Source organism: Cyprinus carpio, chromosome A3 (assembly GCF_018340385.1).
Source record: "Cyprinus carpio isolate SPL01 chromosome A3, ASM1834038v1, whole genome shotgun sequence".
NCBI lineage: Eukaryota > Metazoa > Chordata > Actinopteri > Cypriniformes > Cyprinidae > Cyprinus > Cyprinus carpio.
In genome coordinates, this window is record NC_056574.1 from 20514451 (window position 1) to 20542334 (window position 27884).

Genomic DNA, 27884 nt, shown 5'->3' on the forward strand with positions numbered 1-27884 from the left:
TGCTCAACACCATAGTGTTTCATTAGTTAACATAAAATACTAAGCACTTCTCAAAAAACTAACAAGCTAATACAAAGGGCCACACAGCCCTTCACAGATTTATTTCTTAACTCCAAATGTATTAAGGACACATTATGTGAAGGTTAATGACTCAAGTTCACACAATACAAGCATTAAAATATTATGTATTTTATACAAGTAACTGTTTTCAGTTTGCATTGGAACAAAATGTCAACTTATTGAGGGAAAAAATACAGGAACAATGCTGCAGAAATCGTCCAGCTGTCCTAAATGTGTGGAGCTGGATTGGGTAACTCCATGCCACAAAAAGGCACTTTGATATCCAAAATAGCAGCGTTTTTTTTATGTATTTTGTCTCAGATTAGCATAAACTTATCTAGTATACTTCAGGGTAAAGGGACAGTTCACCCAAAAATGAAATTTCTATAACTTTACCCACCCTCATGTTCAAAACCTTAACATAAATGAAGTTCTGAAGAATGTTACTGACTTCCATTGTATGGACATAAAACATTTCTCAAAATATGTTCCACAGAAGAAATCAAGTCATACAGGTTTAGGATGACATAAAGAGTAAATATGACTCATTTTTGGGTGAATTTTCACTTGAGGGGAACTCAATTTTACATTAATGCAACAGTGTTCCCTTCCACTTCATTGACCTCATTACTTCTTAAAAGTTATGCTAGGATGCTCAGTGGTAATGGATGAAGTGCTTTACACTCATCAAACTAATCAGAATAACTGTTATTCTGTTCAAAATGATTTAGTAACTAGCATGAATTACATTATAAAAGTCTTACTAGATTTGCATGGGCAAAATCTGACTTCCATGGCAAACATGGAACCATGCATGAAGCAGCTGCACCTTTGATAAGGAACCATAGCATTATTTACACAAAAGCATGATGGACGAGTAGGTCATTATGCCTTCATACAAAGATTTCACATCGGTCGACAAGCAGTTAGAAAATATCTGAGCAGTTCTGGCCGCTCAGTTGGCACTGTCAAATCTGAGATAAAAACATGGGCACGGTGTTGTCCAAAACAATGCTCTGCTGTTTCAGGCCCAAGTTGGTGTAGTGTAGGTCTTCATTCAGCCCTGGGATGATGGTCGCTCCATGCATCTCCACTGGCATCAGACTGATGCTTAGGCACTCACTCAGTCATAAGACTGCAACTCATGAAGGTCAAAGTTCAACAGGCCACTGACGCAACTTTTCCATGGTCTGCAGGGAACATGACCTTAGACTGGATTCAGCTTCATTTGTAGAGTTGAAGTCTTCCCAAATCTAAATCATACTTCTATAGGAAATTCTCTTGTGCATATAAAATACAGTGAAGGTTTGGAGATTCTGTTTGCTGTCAAGTGGTGTCCGGTAAGTGGAAACAAGCAACATCCATCCAGCGCACGAAGCAAGGCGTGTTTGTCCAACAGTTTACTGCAAAATTCACATGGGACAGATGCCCGAGTCCACAGAGTCCGTGCATCAGAATTCATTTTGTTTCTAAGTTGCAAGAGATTTGTGACGCATTACTCAACATGCTGACAACTAATAATGATTAGTGGTCACATTTAGCACGTCCACACCTGAGGAAAGAAAACAGAATAAATTGTTAGAGCTCATATACAGTAAAAGATCTGATTCCAGTAGAAAATTGTTCAAGGAATGGTGTACACAGTATTGTTTAGCTGCTTTCAAAACAGTACAGGCTTTACAATGAGTAATGGTATAGTGTGACCAAATGTTACATAGATGTTTTTAATGTGACACTGTCTGCACATACAGCTACACTGATGGAACAATCCAATCCTAATTCATTTTTTTTAAATAAATAATTTTTCATAATAAAAATAAGTTAAGGGTCAGCAAAATAAAGTAATAGTACTTTTATTCAGCAAGCATGCATTAAAATAATCAAACGTTACTTTTTAAGTTTCTTGTTTTAAATAAATGTTCTTTTGAACTTTCTATTCAAAGAATATTAAGCAGCACAACTGTTTTCAACACTGATAATAATAAGAAATGTTTCTTGAGCAGCAGATCATCATATCAGAATGATTTCGGAAGGATCATGTGACACTGAAGACTGGAGTAATGATGCTGAAAATACAGCTTTACCATCACAGGAATAAATTACATTTAAAAAAAAAATATTAAAATAGAAAACAGTTATTTAAAACTATAATAATATTTCACAATATCACTATATATTTCATCAAATAAATGCAGACTTGGTGAGCATTAAGAGACTTCTTTCAAAAACATTATCTTACAGACCCAAAACTTTTTAACAATTGTGTACACAATTTAAAGCTCACAAAATTAGCCCAAAAATGATCTTGGCAAGCTACAGTTTCTCAGTGCAGACTCTGTGTAAGAATCTCTGACCTTTACGGTGCTGTCTACAGCTCCAGAGAAGAGTCTTCCTCTGGACACAGCGAGCGCCGTTACGCTGCCCTGGTGTCGCAGCAGAGTCTGGGTGCAGATCATGTTGTCCATGCTCCACACCTACACAGGTACAACAAATAATGCACAAAAGAGGTAGCAAAAATCCCCACATTTCACACCCCAAACCCAAGCCTTGTGTTTACCCTGAGAGAGCGATCATAGGAGGCACTGAACACTTTGGTCTGATCGGGGGTTGAGATGACGGCAAGGGCATACACTGTGCCCACGTGGCCCGTCAGCGTCCGCACCTGCTCTTTGGACTCAATGTCCCAAACTATTCACAGAGGAGAAATCACAATTTTAATAATGTCCTGACATTTTCAGGTTTTCCATGACCATTACACTTTATTTATACCACTTACATGAATGAGGTTCTCATAGGTGCCACAAACTATATGGTGATTGGTGACTGCAATGGAGTACACACTGCCTCCAGAGGTCTGGAGCACATGGACACACTCCAGAGAACGGATGTCCCAGATCTGAGGGGAAAAAGCAGACAGACCATTTCACAAAAATCCATTTCATTTATTGACACTAGATAGTATGCACCTTATAATGCACGTTATGCATGAGACATTAAAAGAATGTCTATATTAAAAATAAATGAGTAAATAAATAAAAATCAATAGAGATTCTCCTTGCATTAACCATTTAGAGAAGTCATAAATGCATAATGACTTCATTCATAATGACACTCTCAATCTAAAACAACTTGCATATTTGGATATATTTCAAATATACTTATGATCGATGATTATAAGCTAATAGTTGAGACTGTACAACATATATTTTTATTGCATCATTCACAGTGCTTTGTCAGCTGTGTAGCTCATTGTCATTTCTCACAATTTCTTACCTTGTTTTTTTCTTCCATTCTTCAAAATATACATTTTGTTTAAATTAAATGTTATTATGTTGTGCTTCATTTAAGAGTCAGTTTGTTTGGTTCATTGCTTAATCTCTTTATTAAATATATTTTTTAAAACACTACGGAAGCAATGAATGGATAATATATAACAGTGAAAAAGCAATGGTCACTGCACTCTATAGCAGTCGAGCATTTGTATCTTTACTTGTTCTTTCTCTGTGAGCATTTGTAACAGTTGCAATCAGCTTCCTGTCTGAGATCTCAGACAATTTAAGACAAGCAGCTCTGGTTTGTCTGTCTTATCCGGTTTTACAAACAACTCAGAGAAATGCTCTCTTTTCTTTTAACAGTTAGACTGAACAGTAAACAAACTCATGAGAGCAGCTTCAAAGCTGAAATTCTAATGTTACTGCTACAGGAATACATATAAACAGGGCCCTTTTAAAACGAGGACAAAATCATTGAATAAAAATGGAATTTCCTACATAATGAAAATGTCAGAGAATTTAGCAAAATTGCAATCCGGACAGAAAAATGGATTAAATGAAGATTTCAGATGCAAAAGCAGCTAAACGCAAGTCAATGCTTTCAGCACATAGTATAAATTTGGCGTTGGTGATGGGTTGGAAGGGAGATGGATATATCCATTTACATATAGGCTATTATATAGAATTATAGTGGTTCAATGCATAGGTTTTTTTTTTTTGAGTCACAGATCGGATTGTTTCTTCGAATAAGCAAGAAAAAAATATTTAAAGCACAATGACAATGCCGTGAAGCATTTTTGACATAAGCTAATTTTATGTGTACATATATGCAACTTGGTATTTCCTGAAACACATCTCTGTGCTTGCTTTGATTGTGTGCGAGAACAGCGTGTGAGTATCGAATTGAGAACCACTTCTTTTCCAAATATTATAGTTCAAAAATCCTCAAACCTGTAAATCGGCAAACAAATCCCCCGGTCACGTGCGTGCTGAACAGTATAGGGTCTTGTCCATACGTATTATGGATCAACTACGATCTGTTTAACCCCTAATACTGTATGTGACAGATCAGAGCAATCTTTCATTTACTTTTTAACATGAAATCGTCAAATTGCTACTCAGTATCAATCACATACAACGAAAATACTGAATAATAAGAACAATCATTAACACGCAATAAATAGCAAAGTGTCATTTCTATATACAATTTTCCAGAACGTTCTTGCGACCCAGTAGCAATTCTTCCACGGCCCGGTAGTGGGTCCGTGACCCGGTGGTTGGGGACCTCAGAGTTAGAGAACAGACACTACAATTAAAAACTGAACGCGGCTGCTCAAAGCGTGCCGAACGACTGTCGCATCACAGATCAGCAGCAGAGTCAGATTTCATTTGTCACGTGAGGAGAGTAAAGTAATAGACAAGACGATGACGGATAATTTAGTACTGAAACAAAATGCAAAAGCACTTGTTTGGAAGTATTTTGGATTTTGAAAATCCTGTAGACTTTTGCTGTTTATCAGGTGATTTTGGAAGCTTTTTTTAACATTCGTTTCTTATTGATTTGGTTCCACAGTGTTTGCTGATTTTTACCTTATTTAAACTTTGTGTCATTTTATTTTACATCAAGGTGTACGCCGTGCCTCCAAGCTTTCTTATTCATTTTGCTAATAAACGTTCTGTTTCTTATTTATTTGGTTACACAGTGCTGATTTTCAGTTTTTTATATTTAAACTTTGTGTAAGTTATTTGTTCATATTTATATTAGGCCTACAGTATGGAGCATTTTTATTCGCTTTGTCAATAAAAGTTTAATTTAGTTTATTCTTGTACTGGTTTGTTGTCCATCCAAGCAATTGGCACTAATAATAAAATGCACACAGGCATCTTCAAGGTATTAAAAAATACCCCCCCCCCCCAAGACTTCAAAGTTTAACACTAACCTTTATGGTTTGATAAGAGCCGCTGTACAGATGATTCTGAGAAGCAACCAGAGCTCGAACCCAGTGATTCAAGCCAGTTAGTTCCTTCTTTAGCTTCAGCTCCGTGCCCACAATATCCCACACCTACAGAGGGAGAGAGAACGAGAGAGAGAAAGATGTTCAATCACTTGAAGAACATTCAGAATTGGCAAACAGGAAAGTCCCAGAAAGATGAGATCATTCTACTTTTGAGCCTCCACTCCCTCATTCCTCCCACACATCACCATGGTGATCCGAGCTCAGCATGTGCTCTTCAGACAGGCTCTCAGAGCCAAGTGGATCTAATTCTGCTCCTCTCGTGCCTCAGTAACTTAAGTCTGTGCTTTTTTGTTCTCTGCTGGAGCACCGATCACATCCTCCACAACACTTTAAGAAAACCAAATATGGCTAACGTGCACATCAAATGGGGCAGAATAAAGCTCAATATTAGCTGCTTGATTGGGCTTGTTTCTGCAGACACGCACTGACCTTAATGGCTTTGAGAGAGCCACTGAATAGCATGTTGTGTGAGGACACCAGAGTGCACACTGGGTTGTCATGTGCCCGGATGGTGTTCACTTTCTGCAGGGTCTGGATATCCCAAACCTGAGGGAGAACAAGCACATATCTGCATTATATGTACATGGACCATGCAATGAACAGTTTGATTACTCTGATAAATGTATTTCAGAAACACTCACAATAATGGTGCAGTCAGCTGAGCCACTGTACAGTTTGTTCCTGCAACAGAAAGGAGAAAAAATAAATAAATCCTATTTTTCTTTCAAAATGCCTTCAATTGTCCATTTTTAAATGTTATTTATTTTTTTTCAATTTCTCTTTTTGACTTTACAGCTGATTTGTAATAATTTTTTGATAAAGCAACATTTTAAATAAATACAAAATAATACTTCTTGAATACCTAAACATTTATTTGTAACATTGTTAATACTTTTAACAATTAACAATACATTATTTACATATTTTTATTTGTTTAAATATTGATGTCTGAATTCAAAACCCTCAAAATGCTTACCCCTGAATGCACAATGCCAACACTATTCCATCATGTCCCTCAAGGGTTTTCTGGCACTTATATGTGGTGCATGTGTCCCAAACCTGTGGAGCACAGAAGTACAGGAAATGTATCTAGATGAAGAGGGATGCACATAAACCAATGGAACAGAAATCTAATGGCAGGTGAAATTACCTTGATGGACTTATCTGATGACCCACTAAAGAGAAGATCACCGGTAGAATAGACACACAAACACCACACCGGACCCTGGTGGCCCACAAAAGTACCCTTGCATTTGAAGATCTGCTGGGGGTCGTAGGCTGCAAAACAATTCATACAGTCAGACAATGACATATTTCATTATCCTCACAAAGATTAGGAGCATAAATGAGGATGAGACACTCACAGCCCAGTATACCCATATTGAGTCTGGCATTGATGTGAGACAGTTCATCCTGCAAACAGAAGGGTGGGTTAGAAAGCTCTTAATACTGAAACACCACAGTTGTACATCTTAATTTGGTGAAAACCAGAGTGAAAATAGACAAACATTCAGCATGGAAGCATCTCGTCTGAACTCCATCAGATCTTCACTGAGCTTACTCTGGTTCTCATCCAGCACATCTGCCATATTAGCACAAGAAAACCCCAACAAAATGAACATTCATGCATATTTTGACCTAAAAACAGTAAGCAGTTAAGAAATCGTTTCCTCACCGAACTTGAGTTCCAAGTTCTTCTCCAGCTGGTCAAGTTTCTCCGAGAGTTTGCCCAGCATGGAGCGCAGGAACGAGATGTCCTGGTCCTTCTGCGCCAGTGTCACCTGCATCTCATGGAATCTGTCATCCGTCTGCTGGAGAAACTCCTTCAGCCCCTCGAACTTACACACCTCCAGGTGCGTCTCATACGTGTCCTGATTCCCGATAAAGGTGCAACTGGAAAAAGTCAGCAGAGATAAATTCCAGGCTGTTTTATTTCATTATCTACGCAACTGAAGGAAAGATTGTTCGATTTGCAAACTTCCATACCCATATTTAGAGTGAGGGCACTTAATGTGTTCACACTCTTTCAGATGGGCCTCCAGGTTCATGGTGAGCAATGGAGGGCAGTTGGGGTTGTTGGGACAGCGAACAGGTCTGTAGTCACAGCTTACTTCATGATCTCTGCCACACACAATCCAAAGTCATTACACTAACTTTGCAAGACTCACGACTATGTCGCAATAATAGAAACTAAATGCTGATATTGTGAAACCCAATGAACCTGTGTACTCACTTCCTGGTGCTAAGCTTGATGGTGAAAGGACAGCCAAGTGGGTCAACCTCAAAGGCACCGGGTTTGCCCGAGGCAGCTGGCCGACAGCCGTACTTGCAGTGGATGAAAAGCTCTCCGATTTGCTCAGCCACCGCTATGTTATTCACTACCACTGTGAGCTTGGAATTGTCCACCGGGCATTTCTCTGTAGAAACACAGGTTATTGGCAAAACAAAAAACTACTGTATGTCGAAAACATCACTCAAGCCAAGAGCATGAAATGAAAGAGTTAGCATGGAGAGGAAATGAAAGAGGAACTGAGCTAGAGACCTGCACTTGGTCCAAAATTAACTTTAAGCCACTCCTGCTAATTCTGAGTGAATTTAGAAAATTTAAATAAATATTCAAACATAGAAAGAAAGTATTCAGATTGCTTCCCCTTCTTTTGCATTTTATGATGCATCCTTCTGCTAATTTTTCTTTTTACAAAAATCTACACTGTATAAACCACAATAACAAAGCAAAAACTGATTTCTGATAACTTTTTAAATGTATTTAAATAAAGACCCTGAAATAAAAAAAATTAAAGAAAAAACATTCTAGCCACCCATGTAAAGGTGTTTTGCGCTTTATATTTCTGCTTTGTGACTATAAAATTATTAACCAGACACACACACACAAAAAAATTAACATCAAGACAGATTAAGATTGTCATATTTTCATTTTGATTTAATATAAAATCTGTTTAGGCATCCTTGACATATTCTGGATGGTAAATTTTTTCTACTTTTCCATGAAATCTGAGAATGACAACGTTTTCTGCAGAGGATATCAGATTTATATCAGAGGATGTTAAATTTTCACTACATAATTATTGTGGTCAAAAAAAATTCACAATAACAATATTATTGCGATACCTACAGAACCTTTGAAAAACACAAAAAACCTAACAGCAAAAGACTATCCTTACCTGAGGTCAAGGCACATCGCCTGCAGAATGTGTGCTAAAGTGACAAAGGAAAGGAAAAGAGAGAACCATAATTGCATCACACAAAAAAGAGGTCAGTACAAATAGTGCACATCGCCTGCAGAATGTGTGCTAAAGTGACAAAAGGACAAGGAAACCTGAGGTCAAGGCAGAGCACAGTGAAAAGAAGCACAGTGAGAATGAATAAGAACTGAAATTTCATTTTCATCTACTCAGCTATTTTAAGTGTAATTCATCTCTCAACAGACACTTGTACTGTGGTGTTCAACAGCCTAACAGTGCCGTAGGAAACAGGTCAATAAGGCGTGCTGGTCACAGCCCAACCTGACAGGAAATCAATACATGGCCTGGAAACAGATCACGACAGACAGGGAGAGGTGAGGGGGCGGCTGGCTGACTCACTCCGCAGGTGGTGATGACGGGGTCCTTGAACACGCTGCAGCACAGCTGGCAACACAGCTTCACTGAGGGCTGCTCCGCAAACACCTGTGGCTCCTGGGAAGTAAAAGAGAGGAAGGGTGAGAGAGAGAGAAAGTCAATCTCGTGCTGGACACATGTGTAGGTCTGTCAGTCTTTTGCGTCACTATACTAGATCAACATGTGAATAGGAAACAGAAGACTGCTGACACTCACTGTGTCTTCCTCTTCCTCGTGCAGAGAAAAGGTGGAGCGCAGTGACATGTTGGACTCGGAATGCAGAGAGCGAATCGAGATGGCAGAGTCTGAGCGACGAGGGGTACTTATGGGCGGCTGCAGGGACAGAGACAGTTAGCATCTAAACACTTTTTTAAAGTTTATTTAAATGACATCTGGGGGTATTCCAGAAAGCAAGTTATGTGACATACCCATCTGTTAATGTATAAGTAAACAGATAACTTCAACCTGAGGCGCTTCGCTAGGCCCTGAAGGACAAGGTGTGTGCATTTATTGATTGATAAATAATTTAATGATATCTGCCGTTCAGTTCTTTGTCATAAATGCAGTTTAATGTGATGCGGGAATAATACAAGACAGTTTCCCATCCACTCATTCAATCGTCTAATCAGAGTAAATGACAGAGAAACATCGTGAGTTATTTCATTCAAATAAATAATAATAGACCCAGCAGATGATTGCATCATAGATCTATATGTATTAGTCATAGAAAAAATTGCATTATGTCATTTTTGAAGTGTTTAGAAGTTGGTGAAGGGACTGATTAATGTGCTGCTATTATTATTATAAAAAAAAAAAAAAAAAAGGAATAGTTTAATATGGGGCACATGAAACATAATGCCAATCTAGACAATTACTGTAATCCAGGTTTGTCTATATTCTAAATTGATATTACGGAATATGATCTGAATATTTAAAATGATTTAAAATGTAATTATTCAGGGGCTGACTTGATGAGCATGTTGAATCTACTGTACAGGCCTATGTTTCTGCTTATTTTAGTATACAAACAATATATTAATGCCCAGTTTAAGAGGCAAGGTTTAAGACTTAAATGCATGTTTGAGCTCTCTTAAAGTGAAAAAAAGTTGAAAGTTATGTGACATACAGCCAAGTATGGTGACCATGCTCTGCATTTAACCCATCCAAAGTGCACACACAGCAATGAACAAACACACACTGTGAACACACACCCGGAGCAGGGGGCAGCCATTTATGCTGCGGCGCCCGGGGGGGTTCAGTGCCATTGCTCAAGGGATTCGGTCGTGGTATTGCCGGCCCGAGAGGGCAACCCACAACATAAATAACATAAAATATCCCCCACAGATTTCACACAATATTATATTAGACAGTTATGTTTTTTAAAGCACTAATAATAAAAATATCCCCCACAGATTTCACACAATATTATATTAGACAGTTATGTTTTTTAAAGCACTAATAATAACATAAAGCAATGTTTAATGTTTAACAATGTTTATCTCACACATCTTTTCCTTTCACAAGCGTTTTTTTTTTTGCAACAGATTTCTATGTAATTCTTTTCTATAGTAAAATACAAAAAAAGACTTTTAAGATTAAAGAATAAAAAAATTGCACAATTGGCAACAGTAGGTGTGAATGTAAATTGCAAAAGAAGAAAAAACAAGTTATATGGAGTGCTGCTTTTTAGTGCAAGTTTGGATGCAGCTCTAGTGTGTGGTCATGATGAACATTCTCTAAGTTGAATGAACTTACTCACAGCTGCGTTTTTTAACTGATAACCACAATTAAGAAAGGCTTAGGTTAATAAACCAAGCGTTCTGGGTATATGTGAATAAGTGATTTCGCTATCTGGGATACTCCCCTGAGCATTACCTAAAGTCACTGAATCAGGAAAGCAACAAAATCAAAAGTAGTAAAACTTTTCCTACTCAACAAACTAACAACTTTTAAAACAAAAACTTCTGATTCAACTATATCAGCTTATCTTAAATATGGGCTTTCCAGTGAATGTCCAAAATGATCGACTAAAGGAAAACACCTTCTGATAACAGTCTTCTGTTTCACTTAAATTTGGGGAAAAACAGAACTGATTGTAACTAAATGAATTACCATAAACCAATATTTCAACTAGCCAGGCATTAACAGCCACGTCTACGTCTATAAAAAAATACGTATTCTTCGCCACTCTCTCATAAACAGTCAGGGCTAAAAACAATCAGAAAACCAGAAACAGAAGAACAATTTATCAGATGCATTTATCAAAAACTAAGAACTGCCCAAAGAGCAAATAAGCTAGTCCAAAAGCTTGCTATTATGTACGTCAACGACAAAATTGTGAGGTGTTTGATTTCCATTCCTCAATATGTAAATGTGATTGGCTGTTTTGAAAAGGGATGGCGTCGTGATTACCATGCCATCATCATCGTCACGAGGGGAGTAGGTCAGAGTGCTGGAGGATGAGGGGGTTCTGCGGTGCTGTTTGTAATTAGTTTCCGCTGAAATGAAAGAGCACAGTTACAAGCGAATGATTGAACCTTGTTGCTAGGCAAACAGTCACATGCATTTCTGTACAATCAATGCTAATCCAGGTCATTTTCAACACCAGCAATTTCTTTCATAGTGGTTTTCACAGAGGTATAACACACAAAATGTAAACGTTAAATGTTCATTAGATAATTTTACATTTTTTTAGGAATTTTAAAACAGCTGGATCATGCATTATAATACAGCTATAAGGACCACTTACAATGCAATTTGTGTGCCATATTTTAGTTTTTAATAAAAAAATTTTCAGATTCTAATCTGACTCCAAGTAGCCCAACAGATAATACTGACCTTTTGCTACTTGAGGGACTGCTGGAAATGTGGATCCAAAACTAGCTTCCATTTTGGTCTGCATACAGAAGAGTATGGAATTTCTGCTACTGAAGTCTTCACATAACTTGTAATAATGTAAATAAATGTAAATATCCATTCATTCTTACCCGGTTGCTGATGTCAGGTGAGGGTACAGTGATAGTGGCACCTGCCACAGATCCTCCTGAGAAACGATCGAAGCGTGATGGTTTACTACAGCTCATAATACAGCAAAGCCCTGTTGAAAATATCTGCTGCCGCCTGTAGATTAAATAAAAAAACTAAATAAATCTAATTTCAAACATTAAGCTATCTATACACACACACATTTATAAGACATGTAACGTGTGTTAACACACACACACACACACATATATATATATATATATATATATATATATATATATATATATATATACACACACACACAATGTATTACATAAGTTGGCGAGTCTGTAATATGCTATACTTCATCTTATTCTATTTTTAAGTGCATTCTGTTCATTTTTGAATACTATTTATATATCAACCACAGGACCTTTTAAGTAAGCTAGTAGAACAACGTGATTATTAAACTGGTGAAAGACGTGACCTGCTACAGAAGATATTTTCATTTTGATTTTTTCAAACATAACCTAAAATCTTGAGAAAAAAAAATGTGAATGGACACTTTTTTTGCGTCAACTAACCCTTCATGAAAAGCGCTGTTGATACACAGTCTTTTATTATATATTTAAAGAATATCAGCTGTGAAGAAAAGCAGACACATTTCCCGACAGAGCGTCAAAACAAATCACAACGTTAAACATGGACGGAGCTCTATGTTAGCAGCGCAGAAATCACAACTGACACAAGATCAATGATTCAGCTCTCTTTAGGTCTCACAATGGGTGAGATTCAAAATGTTCCAACGCACCAATTATAGACAACAATGCTGTTAAAGTACGCAGCTCACTGTGTTTTGAGACAGCCAAGACTCTGTTAGCGGGTAGCTGCTAAAAATGGGGACATGTCTTGTGAGCATCAAATAAAACGGAAATAAGACGCATGGCATGTTAACAACAGCAAAACACGCAAAAAACCAACAAGCAGATTCGTTTGATGATATGCTAGTGATTTGCATGCTTGAAGTGAGCTGGCTAGCTGTGTTGGCTAGCTGACGAAGTTGGTTTGTCGAACAGCTTTAATAAAAAAACATTATTAGCTTTACGTAATGTAGTAGGATAGACTTCTAGCTTAGCTGCAAAAGACATAAGATACGTCTCGCATGTCTATTTAGCCAAACAAATTAGGTTCTCACCATTGATACCAAATCAAAGTGTGCAGATGATCCAATTTTAATCTTTCTCTCACACACCCAGACGCACATTCCAGAGGATTGTGGGAAATGTAGTGCGGAACAGAAAATACGCTTCAATGTCGGGAATTGACGCAACAAGTTCCTGGAATCGTCCGAGCATTATTGGACATTCAAGATGATGAGACCAATATGGTCGAATCATGGTTCTTACTGGGTATTTTTCAAGTCAGTTTAAGAGTTTAAACGTCAAATGTTTACATTAGTGGTAGGGATTTTGATTCATCTTTGTGAGTCGAATCTTTTGAATCCTGCAGGTTGCACCGTTAGGCCAGTATGTTGCTGAAAGAATCTTTTGTGTTGGATTCGATTCGCGAAACTGATTCAACACTGAGTGTTTTAACAAGTCTAATTAAAAATTCACTCTTCTCTCTGCATGTCTTTAAATAAAAAAAAAATTTAAATAAATAAATAAATAAATAAAAACTAAAGCAAGCATAAGTAGAGGCTCCAATGAAAAAATGAGCCAGTGCATGGAAGTGAACAAAAACGACTCGTTCCCTTCAAAGGTTTGTTCAAAACACTGATTGATATACTTAAAAGATTCATTCACGAACAACAATAGTTCCAATTCAACATGCACGCATAATAATGTCACGTTACGCTTTTTGTTAGTATATATTTTAGTTATAATGGTACGGTTTTCAAAATTCTGCTTTTGAGTACAGCTGCATATTCTTGAATGTATGTCAGTATTCTGTACCTACGTTTCTGTTTACATTTTAATTCTGGGTCTACCATATTGAGTTAATTAGTTAAACGGAAGGGGGTGCTGTTTGCTCAGATCCTAAGTCTGGACGTGAATTAAACTACTCTGTAATTCACCATAACTCTAAGTGTTGATTAAAGGCACAATTCACTTAGGCTAGCTAGGCCATCCAAGATGTAGATGAGTTTATATCTCTTGTTCACCAATGGTTCCTCTGCACTGAATGGGTGCCGTCAGAATGAGAGTCCAAACAGCTGACAAAAGCTTCACAATAATCCACACAACTCCAGCCCATCAATTAACATCTTATTCCTATAAATTCTGCCATGTAGTTTTTATCAGTTACAGATATTTCAGTGAAATATTTTGGAAATATTTTTTCATGTGCTGTAAACACTGAGTTTCTGTCACCTGTTGTATTGTAGTATTTTAGGAATATGTAGCAGATATTAAAATGTTCTAATACTTATAACTCTATCCACTGAAATGTATAAAATGATAATGATATTTTGGCATTGTTACTACCGTGCACTTTTGAGCAGAGATGAATGATTTGACCTGCATTCACCTGGCTGGAAATGCTCTATTATGCTGCTCTCAGAGCCACAGGTAAACCACTTAAGTCCAAAATAAATGTAGAAATGTTGTGAATATAGCATGTCTTTGACTGCTATGGTCTTGATTCCTTTCAGCTGCAACTTCCTTTAGAGTAGCTTACGGCACCTTGCATTTGCTCTTTGTGCTAAAGCACTAATGGCAGTTTCTCTTGGACACCCATCAATTTAGGACACATGGGACGTGTCTTTATCTTCAGAATGCAGTCCCAGGCTATTAAAGGGTATCTGTGTAAATTCTCTTTGATGAAGCATCACAGACTATATGAACTGTTGTCCTAACTTCCACTTAAGATACTCTTTGTACTGTTAAGCCAAAGAATAGCCAGCACACCCATCAAAAGCTTGACCCCATTGGCAAGCCATTGCAGGAAGTTTTTCATTCAGGATCCATTAGGCGTATTCAGAGCAGAGCTCCAGTCTTCCCGTATATCCATGCAATAAATGATGGATGCAATAAAAATAGGATGTGCTAAAGGAAGTAGATGGCTGAAAGTAGAACTGGTCAGTGGCCATTAGTCTGTTTCTGTTTGTGAAACACAGATATCTGAAAAAGCTCATTTAAACTGGTTAATGTATTGTCGTTTTATTGAATACACTTTAAAAGCAGTCAGTTTGGATAAAAAATACTTTAATTAAGAATCACTTCTCATAGCTTGGTCAAGACATAAATGATAATGAGTTTGGTGTTCTACTGTGATCTGATACAGATAATGGAGGTATGCAATCAACTCTCAGAATATGTTAAATCCATTCAGAATGCGCGTATAGAATCTAGTGACCATTTATCTTATCAAGCATATATTTAACATATAGGAATGAATTATATTTATCAGTATTTTAGCTGTGGTTCACTTTGGTTTGTGGCAGCCTCTTCTTTTCCATCTTCGCATTATCTACCCAATTGTTTAGTTAATGAGATATGCAGTTTTCATATTAGATGGATTCTGTGATGATTTTTTTCTTGCCACATGCTTTTATAAAACAGCCACTGGTTAATGTTTTTGTCTGTCTTTCAACAAGACATCCCTTGTTTCTTTTAGCGTTAGCCAAAAATGCATTGCATGGTGATGGTTGTCCAACAAAAGGGGGCTCATCTGATCTGCTACTCCTGCAGGCACCTCTCCTCATCTTACACCTCCTGATGTTGCTCTTGGGTGAGATATCACAGAAGACTGACATGAGTGCTGCTCTGAGATGAGCATATGACAGATGCCCTTGTATCAGCCAACAGGCAAACTTTTAAATCTCCCTATGAACAGTTTACAGCCGTTTCACCCTCTATGGATTACTGTTGTCAGTGCTTTCAGGCTTGTGTCAAATTGTGTGCAATAGCATTTTAAAATATAATTAATACAAACAGCTTGAATTTGTGGGGAAGTCGTGGCCTAATGGTTAGAGAGTTTGACTCCTAACCCTAAGGTTGTGGGTTTGAGTCTCGGGCTGGCGATACCATGACTGAGGTGCCCTTAATAAAAACTGTAAATAGAATACTGTGAAATTTACAGTAACTTGCTGGCAGCAATTAGCAAGTAAGTTGCTGTAGTTCATTTCACAGTATGCTTACTGTAAACTTAATTGCAGTAACTTTAAAAATACTGTAAACTTTTTTACAGTAATAATCACAGTACTGTGTTTCATCACCTCACATATTTTACTACTGTAATAGGGATTACTGCATTAATTTTGTGTACTGTAAAATGAAAACACTGTTTTTGTCAGAAAAATGCCCTTTATTGACAACTTTTCACACTTTAACTTTCTAAATTCATAAAATAAAAATAACATAACAAACATAGCTTTTTTTCAATAGGTAAACATTTTTCTGTTAACATTTCATTACGTTTTGTATACAACAACACTTTTCTGAACATACAAATTAAAATGTTCGGAATGTTCGGTTATATTCAGTTTAAAATTAGAATGTCTAAAAGACAAATTAAATGATTTAAAAACAGCAGGATTTCGAACAGTAGAATTTGGTCCCTGAACGTTGTTTTTCTCCCAGAACTGTATTTTTCTTCAAAAACGGGCCTGAACTAGTCAATTTCCTGGGCTGGAGTCTTCTACCCTGCAGTGGAAGAAATTATTAATGGAAAAGTTTATAAGCAAGACAGATGGGTTGATGACAATATATATAAAAGTTTGATTGGATCATTTGATTTAGCCAATCAATATGTAATACAATGTCCACTTCTCTATAAACCAAAACTCTTACTTAAAACACACATTTACATATATATTAGGGCTTGGAGAGAAAAATCGATTCACCTAGCTATCACGTAGATCCTAAAATCTTTTTATTGTTCCAGAACCTTTCAATTTGTCTGTCTATTAAACTTTGACCAAATCATATCGCAACATTCAAATCTGTGTTGGCGCTGCCGCTGACCCAGAGAGAGTGACGTTAGTCATGAAACAGCTTAACAAACAGTCTTTTAAATAAATATTTGTATTTTTGATATTTTATATACTCTGTTGGTGGTTTGTGGAGTAGCATCCCCGAGGGGTGATTTATTTATTTTTTTATAGCTTTTATTAAGACACAAAAAGTATTTTTTTTTTATTAATGTAAAATTTACAACCTCATTTTTAAAGGATAAAATTCTAATATTCTTACGGAGTCTTCTAATTCTAATATACTTACGCTCTACTCTTATTAAACAGTATTGGTTTCTTACATTTGCCATAAATGTCATTACTTTAATATTTAATAACTATCTATATTAATATTATTTATAAAATTTTCTGCCACAATACTGTGTTTGCATGTTTAAAATTTATGGTAAATGTTTGATTTGTGATTGGAAAAGATTTTCTAACAGGATGTTGTCACACACAGTTCAGTGTGGTTGAGAATGTCAGCGCTAGTCTTATCACCTAGTGCTGAAGCTGTGAAAACGGGCATGACTTTTAAATTATGCTTGGCGGGCCACATATGTATTTTAATAGACAAGCTGCGACCACCAACTACCCACCCAAACTGGCTTCCAGAAGCCATTTTAAAGCCCTGGACCATACAATATTTACAGGTAAGCATAGTTCATAAATACACAAATAATGTAATTATTTGTGTATTTGAACTGTTTTGAGCCCCTGGTAAAAAGCGCTGATAACCCCATTTCTAAATTACAATTTTTTAAATGTTCCTTTACCTGGGGTTAAAAGTGGGATTTAGAACGACGGTATTAGTTGTTCTTCCAGTCATACTCAATGAAGTCCCTGATGAACAATGCCACGTGTGGATTGAAGGACTCGTTTTTTCTTTGGACCACCTTCACAGTTCTTCTGCTAACCTGGACCTTCAAATTGCACTTACTGTGCTCTGGATTTATCCTGATGAAGAATCTGTAAATAAAAACATCATGCATTACTCGTAAGAATCTTACCATATATAGAGCAGGGTTCTTGCAGGTTTCAGCAAGTCAAATTTAAGACCTTTTTAAGACATTTTATTTCAATGAATTCAGTAATTGAAAAAGTATTTAATTTAATTTACAGATAAAGCAATCACATTAACCTTCCACACCCAACAACGTATGTCAGAGAAAAGAACAGAATCAGATATAATTTTTTAATAGAAAATTGTACATTACATATTATACTGTAAAAAACACATAATTAGTTGATCATAACTAGAGATGAAATGGCATGAACATTTCATTTCATGATTATGGTGACAAATTATCACGGTTATCACAGAATCCTGTTCAAAAAGTACTAATACTAATGAAATCCAATTCACCAAGTTTTATGTCGAAAACCAGCAAAAAAACAAATAAAATTAGCATCAATATGCACTTTTTGTTTACATAAACATTAACATATCTAGGGATTGTGTCTTAAGAGAAACAACATTGTTTGCATTTGAAAAACATTGTATACATGCTAGTTCATGTAACTTATGTACCTGGAACGATTGTTGAGGCTTCTTTGCTGCAACCTGAAAGAAATGAACCAAATAGTAAATAAAAGAACGAGTAAGATCTCGAAAAATCTTAATACAGTGCGAGTATATTATTATGCTTCCACGAGTCATGAATAAAACTCTCGAATGAATAAAACTTTCGAATCGGCCCGCTTAAATGTCTGATTCTTCAGGCGCCAACGTTAGCAAGCAAGAAAAAAAAAACGAGTGAGATTATTCAAACGGCTAACGTTACCGCGTCAACATCAAACACACAATTTCAAATTAATTTTATTCAACAATGCTAAACGTAACTCTTTAATCAAATTTAAGACGTTATAAATGTAATGTTGCCACATAAGACAAATCTTAATACAGTATATGCTCCCACATGTCGGGAATGGCACTTCAAATTAGGCTATCAACAATCTCGTTTCTGCGGTTAGACCAGAAAAAAAATTAACAAAAAAAAAAATCATAAAAAAAAACCACTAACTCCTACCTCTAGCTGCGTTTTCTGTCGAGAGTCGGGGTCGGCTGGCTTCACTGCTTCACGCGCACGCACGCGGTGTCGGCGGTGACAGTTGACGTAAGCTGGCTAGATACATCACATACACAATTCCAATTTAATTTTTATTCAACAATGCTATCCTTCTCTAAACTGATGACGTTATCGAATGTTGCCAGATTAGAAAATCTATCGAAATTATGCGCAATTATATATAGATTGTTTTTCTTTTTTGGAAATAAAATCCACACAAGACACGTTTACTAGGAAGTGTCCCGCTCGTTTACCCCTCTCTCTCTCGGTGCACTCTTAAAGTTGAACAAATAGGTAACTTTACAAGAGTAAACTGTGGAAATAAATCAGCAAAGAATACCTTTCTTAAGTTAAAATTCCGATGAAAGTGTGGAATCTCGTAGCTTTTCAGCTTTCCATGGCTGGAAAAAAAATCCTCTAGAAATTGCTGTATTGTGATTCACAGAAAAAAAATATTTTTACTGTAGAATTTACCCCCCGCCATTGAAAATTGACCATGATGCTTTGCAAATCTACAGTAACATGCTGTATACAGGTTCTACAGTAAGCATTTGCTCATTTTACAGTAATAATGCTGTGAAAACTACAGAAATTTGTTACAGTGAAGGCACTGAACCCCCAACTGCTCCTCGGGCGCTGCAGCATAAATGGCTGCCCACTGCTCTGGGTGTGTGTTCATGGTGTGTGTGTGTGTGTGTTCACTTCTGTGTGTGCACTTTGGATAGGTTAAATGCAGAGCACGAATTCTGAGTATGGGTCACCATACTTGGCTGTATGTCATGTCACTTTCACTTTGTTAAGTTATGTTTTACATAAATGAAAAGAATTAAAAAACACCGGTGATTCCCTATAGAGGTTTGCCATTTTTAATGATCCATGGTCAATTTATCTAATTTGTTGTGACAACAAATTTCAGCCAGAGCTACTTTTCTTGTGTGTAAGAATATGACATGAGACGCATGGGCGAAATGCAGAAAACCACTTCCGATTTCATCATCCTAGTCAGTGGGTGTTTGGTTAAATAAGATCTATGGTTTACAGAAGATCAAGATATTTGAATGTTTTTTTTCTATGACATACGATATATATCCCTGATAGCACACGTTCATCTGTAAGATGTTTGTTAAAGATCACTTCATCTGGAAAGCATCTGTGTACAAACATCTGATAGACGTCTTTAAGATGTCATTTTTACATACATTCTAAATTATAAATATCTTAAAGACATTTTCAAAACACCTGTTTGACATCTGATAGGAAACGTCCTATAGACGTATTGCAGATGAGCAAACTCTAAAAAATATGTCTTGCAGATAGTGATGTACGTGTGCTATCTGGGATCAGTAATAACCCTATGTTTTTTTTAAGTTACCCTATATGTTTATAAGTAACGTCACAATGACAATGAAGTCATGCAACCGTGTAGTAGTTTGTTTATAGCCCGCATTTAACTTTTTACTTCTGCTGATTTTATTTCAGCATTAAAATTCATCAAAATTGTTTAACTTGTCCAACCATCCAAATGAGTGAAAAATGAAAAAATTCCAAACGGGTTTTTGTCGAGGGAACCAGTACAAAAAGAGTGTAACTTTAAATGTGTTTAAAAGAGGCGTTCCAACAGCATTCATATTTAGTGTAAACGTTCACTGTATCACCCAAATGGTCTTGTCCACAGCCAAAAGCTGTTTGAAAGTCTTAGCATTAGTATTTCCTTTCGATCGAGAGCTGTTTCGCGCTAATGAACGAGGAGTGGGACATTAAAAACCCGGAGCGGATTACAGAAGCTCGGTGGATCCGCGTCAAAATACACGTCGTTCCAAACCGGCTTTCAAACGACGTGTTGCTTGGCAACACGCAAAGCTTGATGTTTTGACTGGAACTATTTTAGTTGGCGGAGAGAAAATAATAAAATGTTTACTGAACTTTTATTTAAGCAAGAAATTCGTGCTGACAGCCTGATGTTCATTAAAGCTGAACATCATTTCTTTAACAACAACAAAAAAAACAATCTCAAGTTGGAGCTCAGTTTTAACATATTAGGGCAAAGTGGACTAAACGTAACTTACCAGGAGAGTGGAAGCATATGCGTATGGGAAATCTAAACATTGACACTAACGTAACAGACAATTCTAGCGATTAGGCATCGGGACATCGGGCGTCCTTTTGTTTCCAACATCAGGAGAGGCATTTCGACTTCAGCAGCATATAACCGCCCTCTGATTGCCCCTCCCAGGCAGATTTGCCCCAGCACCTCCTCTACACATTGGCCCAGCAGCGGCTGAGCAGCAGTTCACTAGGCTGTAACCACTGCCATCAGCTCAACTTCTTCAGCATCGTTCAGCTGTCTCCGCCGCTGCTGCCGGAGCTTGCCAGCCTATCTTTAGTCTCCCCGTCTAGTCCTTTGGCTGTCTACATCGGATACACAGTCGTCCGTCGTTTTTCGTCAATTGGACACAAGCGTGCGTGTTTTGATTGATCTGAGGACATTTCCCATAGATAAGAGCAGTCTGCACCAAACACGGGCTTCGGGTATTAACGTTACCCAAAGATAGCTACATCACCGAGGTAAGCGACACAAATGTGAATTCATATCGATCTCATCTTTTCCGGGATTGTCTCTTGATGACAGTTGACATAACTTATGATGTTAGCGTGAAATGTTAGTTACTGATACCAATGCATTCTTATTTTTTGCATTTTCATATTGTTTTTTTTTTTACCACTCCCTCCATCCATCGCCGCTGTCGCTGCCAGCGATTTTGCCGGTGTTACATAAAACTTCGATTTTCAGCGTCCTGCTTTTACCCGCCCCTCATTTTTGATTAATAAAATCATTGAGTTATTTAAATGTAGCCTATATTTACAGGAAGGAGGAAATTAAGAAGCCTGCAATCCAGCCTCAGCCTGCAGTAGCTTCTTAATAGTTTTATCTGCTCTGGGAACCTAAATATGTTGGCGGTAACTGAGATACAGCAAGTCATGCTGGTCTTCATCAGATGATCATGTAGCTACAGAAATTGTGCTATCACGTTTATTGACATATTTGATTTCTCATTTCTCTTCTCTAGTTCTTTCTACACCAGCATACCAGTTAGGACACACACCTATCATTATAAATGTGCTTTTGTTTAGTAATTGTTACATTTTTAATTCTTTAGTTTGTTTGTTTTTTTAATCAACCTCAAATTTACTCTCCCTGTTTGAATGCAATGTAGTGATGACCTACATCACTGAACGACCTACATGAAGAACTTGGTTTGGGAAGTTTGTCCTGGTCCTCCATCTAATATGTCACACTGTGTACCTGTGTACACATAATATTATGAACAAACCAAAAACATAAACCTGAATAGTCTCATCCATTTATTTTATCAAATATTTGTTGCATCAGTAATATTTGGTTCTTGACTAATGGGTGAGTGGAAGAAAGAGGTTTATGGCATGTGGCAAACTGCTGTATATTCTGGGACACTATTGATTATATATTTGTTTAGGGCCTCAGTGAAGCACTGAAATCAGTGTATTTAACTTTTAGCAACAACTGATTTCTAATTTCGTTATATTGGCACACAAATTCACATTTAAAAAGTGTGAAGTACGCATGAAATATTTATGGATGGTTTGAAAGAAGTGAGACGTTTTAGAACAGTACATTTTTTTTATACAGCTTGTGAAACATCTGTGTCCCCTAACCATTTCTGAACATCACATTTGATTGGAAAAACAGCACAATCTCCCAGCTGCTCTGAGTGTGTTTAGTCTCAGATAGTGAAATCAGAGCTTTTAGAGCGCGAGGCTCCAGTGTCTGGCTGGTGTTGCTGGGAAGCACTTAAAAGCCTTTATGGGACGGATGCAGACAGGCAGTTGAACACCTGCATGCTGAACTGTCTCTGCTCTTAGGCTCACACATGCCCTAATGCTGGACTCCTCTCAACACCCAAAACTCTCAAGACTCAAACTCTGATCCCCCTTAACTCCTGCTTAGAGAGGAGGAAGCTTAAGACTAGCTTGTAATTACTGAAATCTTTTATTTGAAAGCTAAATTTATGCATGCAATACATCCCAGAACAAAACAGGGAGGGGAAAAAACAGAATATGTGAGGTTACAGTATGTTCATTGAGAAATGTTTTGTGAGGAAGTCTAAAATGTGAGTGGTGACAACTATTCAGCTTGTTTTTCAAGTCAAAAATAAAATGTAGCTTGACTGAATGAGCCTTATAACCTTAGACTACACCAATAATATTTTTTTAAGGGATACATGAGGTAGAAACAGCTCTTTAAGGTAATAACCACACATTTTTACTTTTTCAATAATATGCAAGAACAGTGAATAAAACTTTAATTAAATGTATGAATCAAATGCAAAATAAAAAATATAATCAAATATACCAATATTTGCTGGAAAAGTCTAAAATGAATTATTGTAGTATAGTCAAAGCAACTGAATAAACATGACAAAAAGTGGTATCTTTGTTTATTTTCATATCATGGAACATATGCAAACTGTTCAGCATGGGCATACAAATCACATTCACAAATCATTATTACTGTACATACAAATAGTGTGAGGTGCTGGTTTGGCAAGATATTTCATTGCAGTTCTCATCGACTGATGCAAAATCAGCTGTTTAAGCAAACACTGCATGTTACATTTACATTTTGAGCCAGCACCTGTCTAAAAACTTCTTGTGGAACAGGATGGCTGTTGAAAGAGTCACTGAGTCATGTAAAAGATCCACTAAGCATTTTAAATATGAGCGTTTGTTTAGGGACACAATGTGCAAAAACAATCTTTCTTGTTTCAATCTTTTTGTTTAGGTTAAGTTTGATCACTTCCACATCAAGCCGCAGTCATGGATGAGATGGACTTGCCCCAGATGAAGAAGGAGGTAGAAAGCCTCAAGTACCAGCTGGCCTTCAAAAGGGAGAAATCCTCAAAGACAGTGACAGAGTGAGTGTGCTTTTTGTTCTGTTCCAACCCATATATTGTATGCTGTCGCCCCACATCACAACAGAAAACATAATGACTTATTCTAACCTCCTTCTATTTTTGTTGCTTTTCATCACATAATCAAGTACAGAGAAACCTAACAGCAGTAAGCCATTAGAACACCAATCATGTATTCTGTCCCTTTATTATACAATTTTTTTTTAATTGTCATTGGTCAAAATGGCATTAACCAGTCAATGTTTTGTTATAATAGCTTCTAAACAGTACATTTAATGCTTGTTTTGACCATATAATAGTTCTACTTACATTTCTCTCATATTACTCTGTGACCTCTCTCTTTGCATACTAATGCAAGTTAAGACGCTAATTGGAGCAATTTTGTGACTTTTTGCTGTGGGTAAACATTGCACTTTAAGGGTTTCAGTATTATTTTAATATTCAGGTTTGGGGGTCAATAAGATTTTTTTTATATTAAAAAAAGCATCTTATTTTCACCAAGGTTGCATTTGTTTAAAAATACAATAAAAATAGTAATATTGTGAAATATATCATTAGAACTTGTATTTTAATATATTTTAAAGTGTAATTTATTAATGTGATGGCAAATCTGAATTTTCAGCATCATTACTCCAGTCTTCAGTGTCACATGATCCTTCAGAAATCATTCTAATATACTGATATGTTGCTCAAGAAATATTTCTAATTACTATCAATGTTGCAAACAGTTGGTTAATATTTTTGTGGAAAACTTTTTTTTTTTGTACATTTTCAGGATTCTTTGATGAATAGAAAGTTCAAAAGAACAGCATTTATTTGAGATTTGTTTTTGTAATGTAAAATGTAAAAGTCTTTACTGTCAAATTTGAACAGTAGTGTATATGGTAAACATAAAACCTCAACAATATATATTAATATTGTTGTGTTATTCGTCACTCTTTTTTGTTGTAATGGACTATATTTTAGCAGAAGCTTTAAGCTCATAAAGGTCCTGGAGGTAATCTAAGTAATACAAGTAAATAATTAAAATAGTAATAATAAAATAACTTAAATTAGTATTTCTTGTCTATTTACTTATTTGGTAAATGGTCATCTAATATGTTAAAAAATTATGATGACCCCCCCCCCACCTAAATTATCCACTCTACATTGTTCAAACCTCATAGTTCCTGTTGTGGAGAGTGATCAGTTTTGTCAGTGGATTCTCTAAACTGTTTCCTGATTGAATAACCCTTAAGCCACCATGAACTCGCTGCAGTTATTTCTGAATTTTCAGGTTCACCTCATGTCACAAATTAGGCTGCCCAGAGGCCAGGTCCTCTTGGTGATTGTTCAGGACAAAGCTAATGCTCTCAAATCTCTGGTGCTTTACTCTCCAATTTGAGAGCAAGCATGGCCTCTTAGTCACACCCTCCACTGTCACATTACAGTGACATCTCATTTCCCTGTGTCCCAGGGCTCTCTTCCTGAAATATTCACAATGGTAATTTTTCTGTTACAAATTACATTTTACCAGCCAGTAGTGAACAGCTCAGTTTATGCCAGCGTAGTGGTTCTTTCAGTGTTATTGTGTAGTTTAGCTGAATAAGCAATTGTGGAGTCAAAATGTTGGGTGATGATGACTTAATAGCATTTGGGTTTGGATGGAGTCTAGCATGAGTCTAAGAATATCACTCTCATCTGACACATCATTTCTATTAATCGCCTGTGATGGATAATGCTTCAGCAAAGAGTTGCGTTATTATCAGCCTCATTTATCATTTGTTCAACATGGGTGCGATCTTGCATGGCCCCAATTCCTTCACACTCAGCATCCATGTTCAAAGTCACCCGCATACAGAGCAAATCTCTGCTCTATTTACTCCTAAATAGTACTCATTTTTGCACCAAATTTGCTACTTTAAATAGATTACGCAGTTAGCTTATGATGAGGGAACTTCTCCTTCCTCTCCTCAGCCTGGTGAAGTGGATCGAGGAGTGTGTGCCTGAAGACCCTTTCCTGAATCCTGAGCTGATGAAGAACAATCCATGGGTGGAGAAGGGCAAGTGTGTGCTTCTATAAAAGAGTAGCAGCAGCAGCAGCAGTCGTCCCAGCCCTCCGTCTGATCCTCCACCAGCCTGACAGGATCACACGGCGCTTGCTCTCTCTGTTTCATTCCCTCACCATGAATGTACAGCAGCTTAGCATCCACTGCACAACAAAACTCACACTCATGCACACAACATTAGCTCTATTTAGTCAATTGAAGAATTTGACCCTTTGACATGCATTACTATTATATTTATAACTATCAATATACCTTTATATGCAGTTAGTGGAATTTCTATTGCCTCCTTGACTTCAGTGTTGTCACCGCTGCTTGCACACTTGATCTTGAGTTCAAGCATGTAGTGTCGACATCGAAATGCCAGAAAAGGCCTGTTAGATAACATACTGCATGACAGAGGCAAAAAGTAATGCTAAAAAATGCCTCAAAAAGGCAAAGGCAGCAAATTTGTGAGTTACCCTCTGTTACGCAGCATGCTCAGTTCTCCTGCAGGCCCGTGCACTATTTACACCACACTCAGCAATCTCACTTTTTAAACATGTACAGATTGTTTTAATTTATTAACTTATTTATGATCATTAATTTATTTATGGTTTGATTTGCTAACGAAGCTGTTGGCGCCGACTGCTTTAAAAATTACAATGGACCTGCTGTTGTTCAACTGCACCCATCCTTCCTTGAAAGCTATGGATTAAAAAAAAAAAAAAAAAACGCATCTTGCCAGGTCACCATCAAATACTGCCTTGTACACAATTTCCTTAAAAAGAATGTAAGTGTGTGAGGGACTAGTAAACCATCAGCACCCTAAAGCATCGAATGGATATGCAAACGGAGAGGTTGTGCACTGGCCAAGGCTTTTTTTCTTAGATTAATAGCTCGATCTGCACTTATGGCAAGGATGTGGGGTTAATTTGTGACTTTTGATTTGTTCATGTTTTTATATATTCAAACAGTAGTAACCTGTCTAATTATCTAGAGGTGTGTTACATATGAGAATGCTTTGAGAAAATATGCATAAGATCAAGTACTAGTTTAATAAAAAGCAATAAGTGATTAAATTTTTTTATTGAATGTTTTACAAAACATCTTACTGAATAAAGTAGAGGATTTTTAGACAGCTTCAATGTCATTTGTGTGTTTCAGTGTGAGTGTCATGGGTATGGCAAGGGTATATTATATCTGTCTGTTTACACAATAACAATTACTGATTACAGTAACATTAATTTAGTTTGAGAATGTACTAATGTAATATAATGTAATAATAAATTATGATGAAAAAATAACAATTAATCATGTCCCTTCACCCCATTATGGAGCCCTGTACATGACCTGCAGGGAAAATAAAAACACAATATTGTTGCCATGAATTAAGAATTCGTACCCACTTCATTTGTAAAAAATAAAAAAAATCACCACTTTTCACTAATTTGTTCCCTCAATTTAGTTAAATCGTGGCCATGGTTAAAACGAGTAACAAATTACTACAACATGGCCACAATTTAACTAAAATGAGGGAACAAATTAATAAAACATGGCAACAAATTAATAAGTTGTGGGAACAAATTCTTCATTTTGTGGCCACAATATCATTTTTTCCGTAAGCCATGTGTAGTGATCTGTACCTTAATTTCACAATAAGAGTTTTTCTTACTGTAAGAGCTGCTTGAATTACCACCTTTATGTTTTTGTAAACTCAAGAATAAGGGAAGCAAAACAGCCACAGACAACTGAATGGTTTCAAAGTTTATAGGTGGACTGCTATTAACTTTACACAGTGCTTAGAAACATAACACTCGTGGCTTGAGATGCTGAAAAACAGCAGGACTGCACAACAGCTGCATGTTTACATAGACCAACAATTAAAAATATATCAGAGGTAATAAACAAGAATGTTTCCTGTGTGAACGGCCCCCAAGTTTCGGACAGATTCAGA

The 27884-nt window shown here is 36.8% G+C and overlaps 2 protein-coding genes and 1 long non-coding RNA gene across 4 annotated transcripts; 1 reads left to right on the plus strand and 2 right to left on the minus strand.

Moving 5' to 3' along the window:
* Positions 1-67: 67 nt before the first annotated feature.
* On the minus strand, positions 68-13277 carry LOC109050251 (E3 ubiquitin-protein ligase TRAF7). 2 transcript variants are annotated; one of them, XM_042722803.1, is made up of 21 exons: positions 13127-13277; positions 11955-12087; positions 11806-11863; positions 11380-11465; positions 9184-9300; positions 8953-9045; positions 8533-8566; positions 7584-7767; positions 7337-7471; positions 7026-7243; positions 6859-6932; positions 6715-6763; positions 6501-6628; positions 6327-6409; positions 5992-6031; positions 5780-5896; positions 5273-5395; positions 2837-2956; positions 2618-2749; positions 2415-2534; positions 68-1612 (listed from the first exon to the last, which is right to left on the minus strand). In XM_042722803.1, the coding sequence occupies exons 2-21, from the start codon at positions 12048-12050 to the stop codon at positions 1598-1600; spliced, it is 2022 nt and encodes a 673-aa protein (XP_042578737.1). In that variant the 5' UTR covers positions 12051-12087; positions 13127-13277; the 3' UTR covers positions 68-1597. The 2 variants fall into 2 exon arrangements, with proteins under 2 accessions (XP_042578737.1, XP_042578745.1); XM_042722811.1 differs by lacking the exon at positions 13127-13277 and adding an exon at positions 12743-13030.
* A 3147-nt stretch (positions 13278-16424) lies between these two features.
* LOC122137142 lies at positions 16425-19405 on the minus strand. Its single transcript, XR_006154640.1, has 4 exons — positions 18916-19405; positions 18417-18449; positions 17662-17854; positions 16425-16577 (listed from the first exon to the last, which is right to left on the minus strand). It is a non-coding gene; the product is annotated as an uncharacterized LOC122137142 (long non-coding RNA).
* Positions 19406-20949: 1544 nt separating this feature from the next.
* Positions 20950-27068, plus strand: LOC109050262 (guanine nucleotide-binding protein G(I)/G(S)/G(O) subunit gamma-13-like). Its single transcript, XM_042722818.1, has 3 exons — positions 20950-21519; positions 23774-23906; positions 25860-27068. The coding sequence occupies exons 2-3, from the start codon at positions 23809-23811 to the stop codon at positions 25963-25965; spliced, it is 204 nt and encodes a 67-aa protein (XP_042578752.1). The 5' UTR covers positions 20950-21519; positions 23774-23808; the 3' UTR covers positions 25966-27068.
* The last annotated feature ends 816 nt before the right edge of the window (positions 27069-27884 follow it).

Excerpts from the sequence above, each read along its gene's own strand:
- LOC109050251 (XM_042722803.1), bottom strand. The coding sequence starts at position 12,050 with ATGAGCTGTAGTAAACCATCACGCTTCGATCGTTTCTCAGGAGGATCT. Across the intron at positions 9,046-9,183 it reads ACGAGGAAGAGGAAGACACA|GAGCCACAGGTGTTTGCGGA; the intron begins GTGAGTGTCAGC and ends TTTACTTCCCAG. Across the intron at positions 2,957-5,272 it reads GCTCTTATCAAACCATAAAG|ATCTGGGACATCCGTTCTCT; the intron begins GTTAGTGTTAAA and ends TTTTCCCCTCAG.
- LOC109050262 (XM_042722818.1), top strand. The coding sequence starts at position 23,809 with ATGGATGAGATGGACTTGCCCCAGATGAAGAAGGAGGTAGAAAGCCTC. Across the intron at positions 23,907-25,859 it reads TCCTCAAAGACAGTGACAGA|CCTGGTGAAGTGGATCGAGG; the intron begins GTGAGTGTGCTT and ends TCCTCTCCTCAG.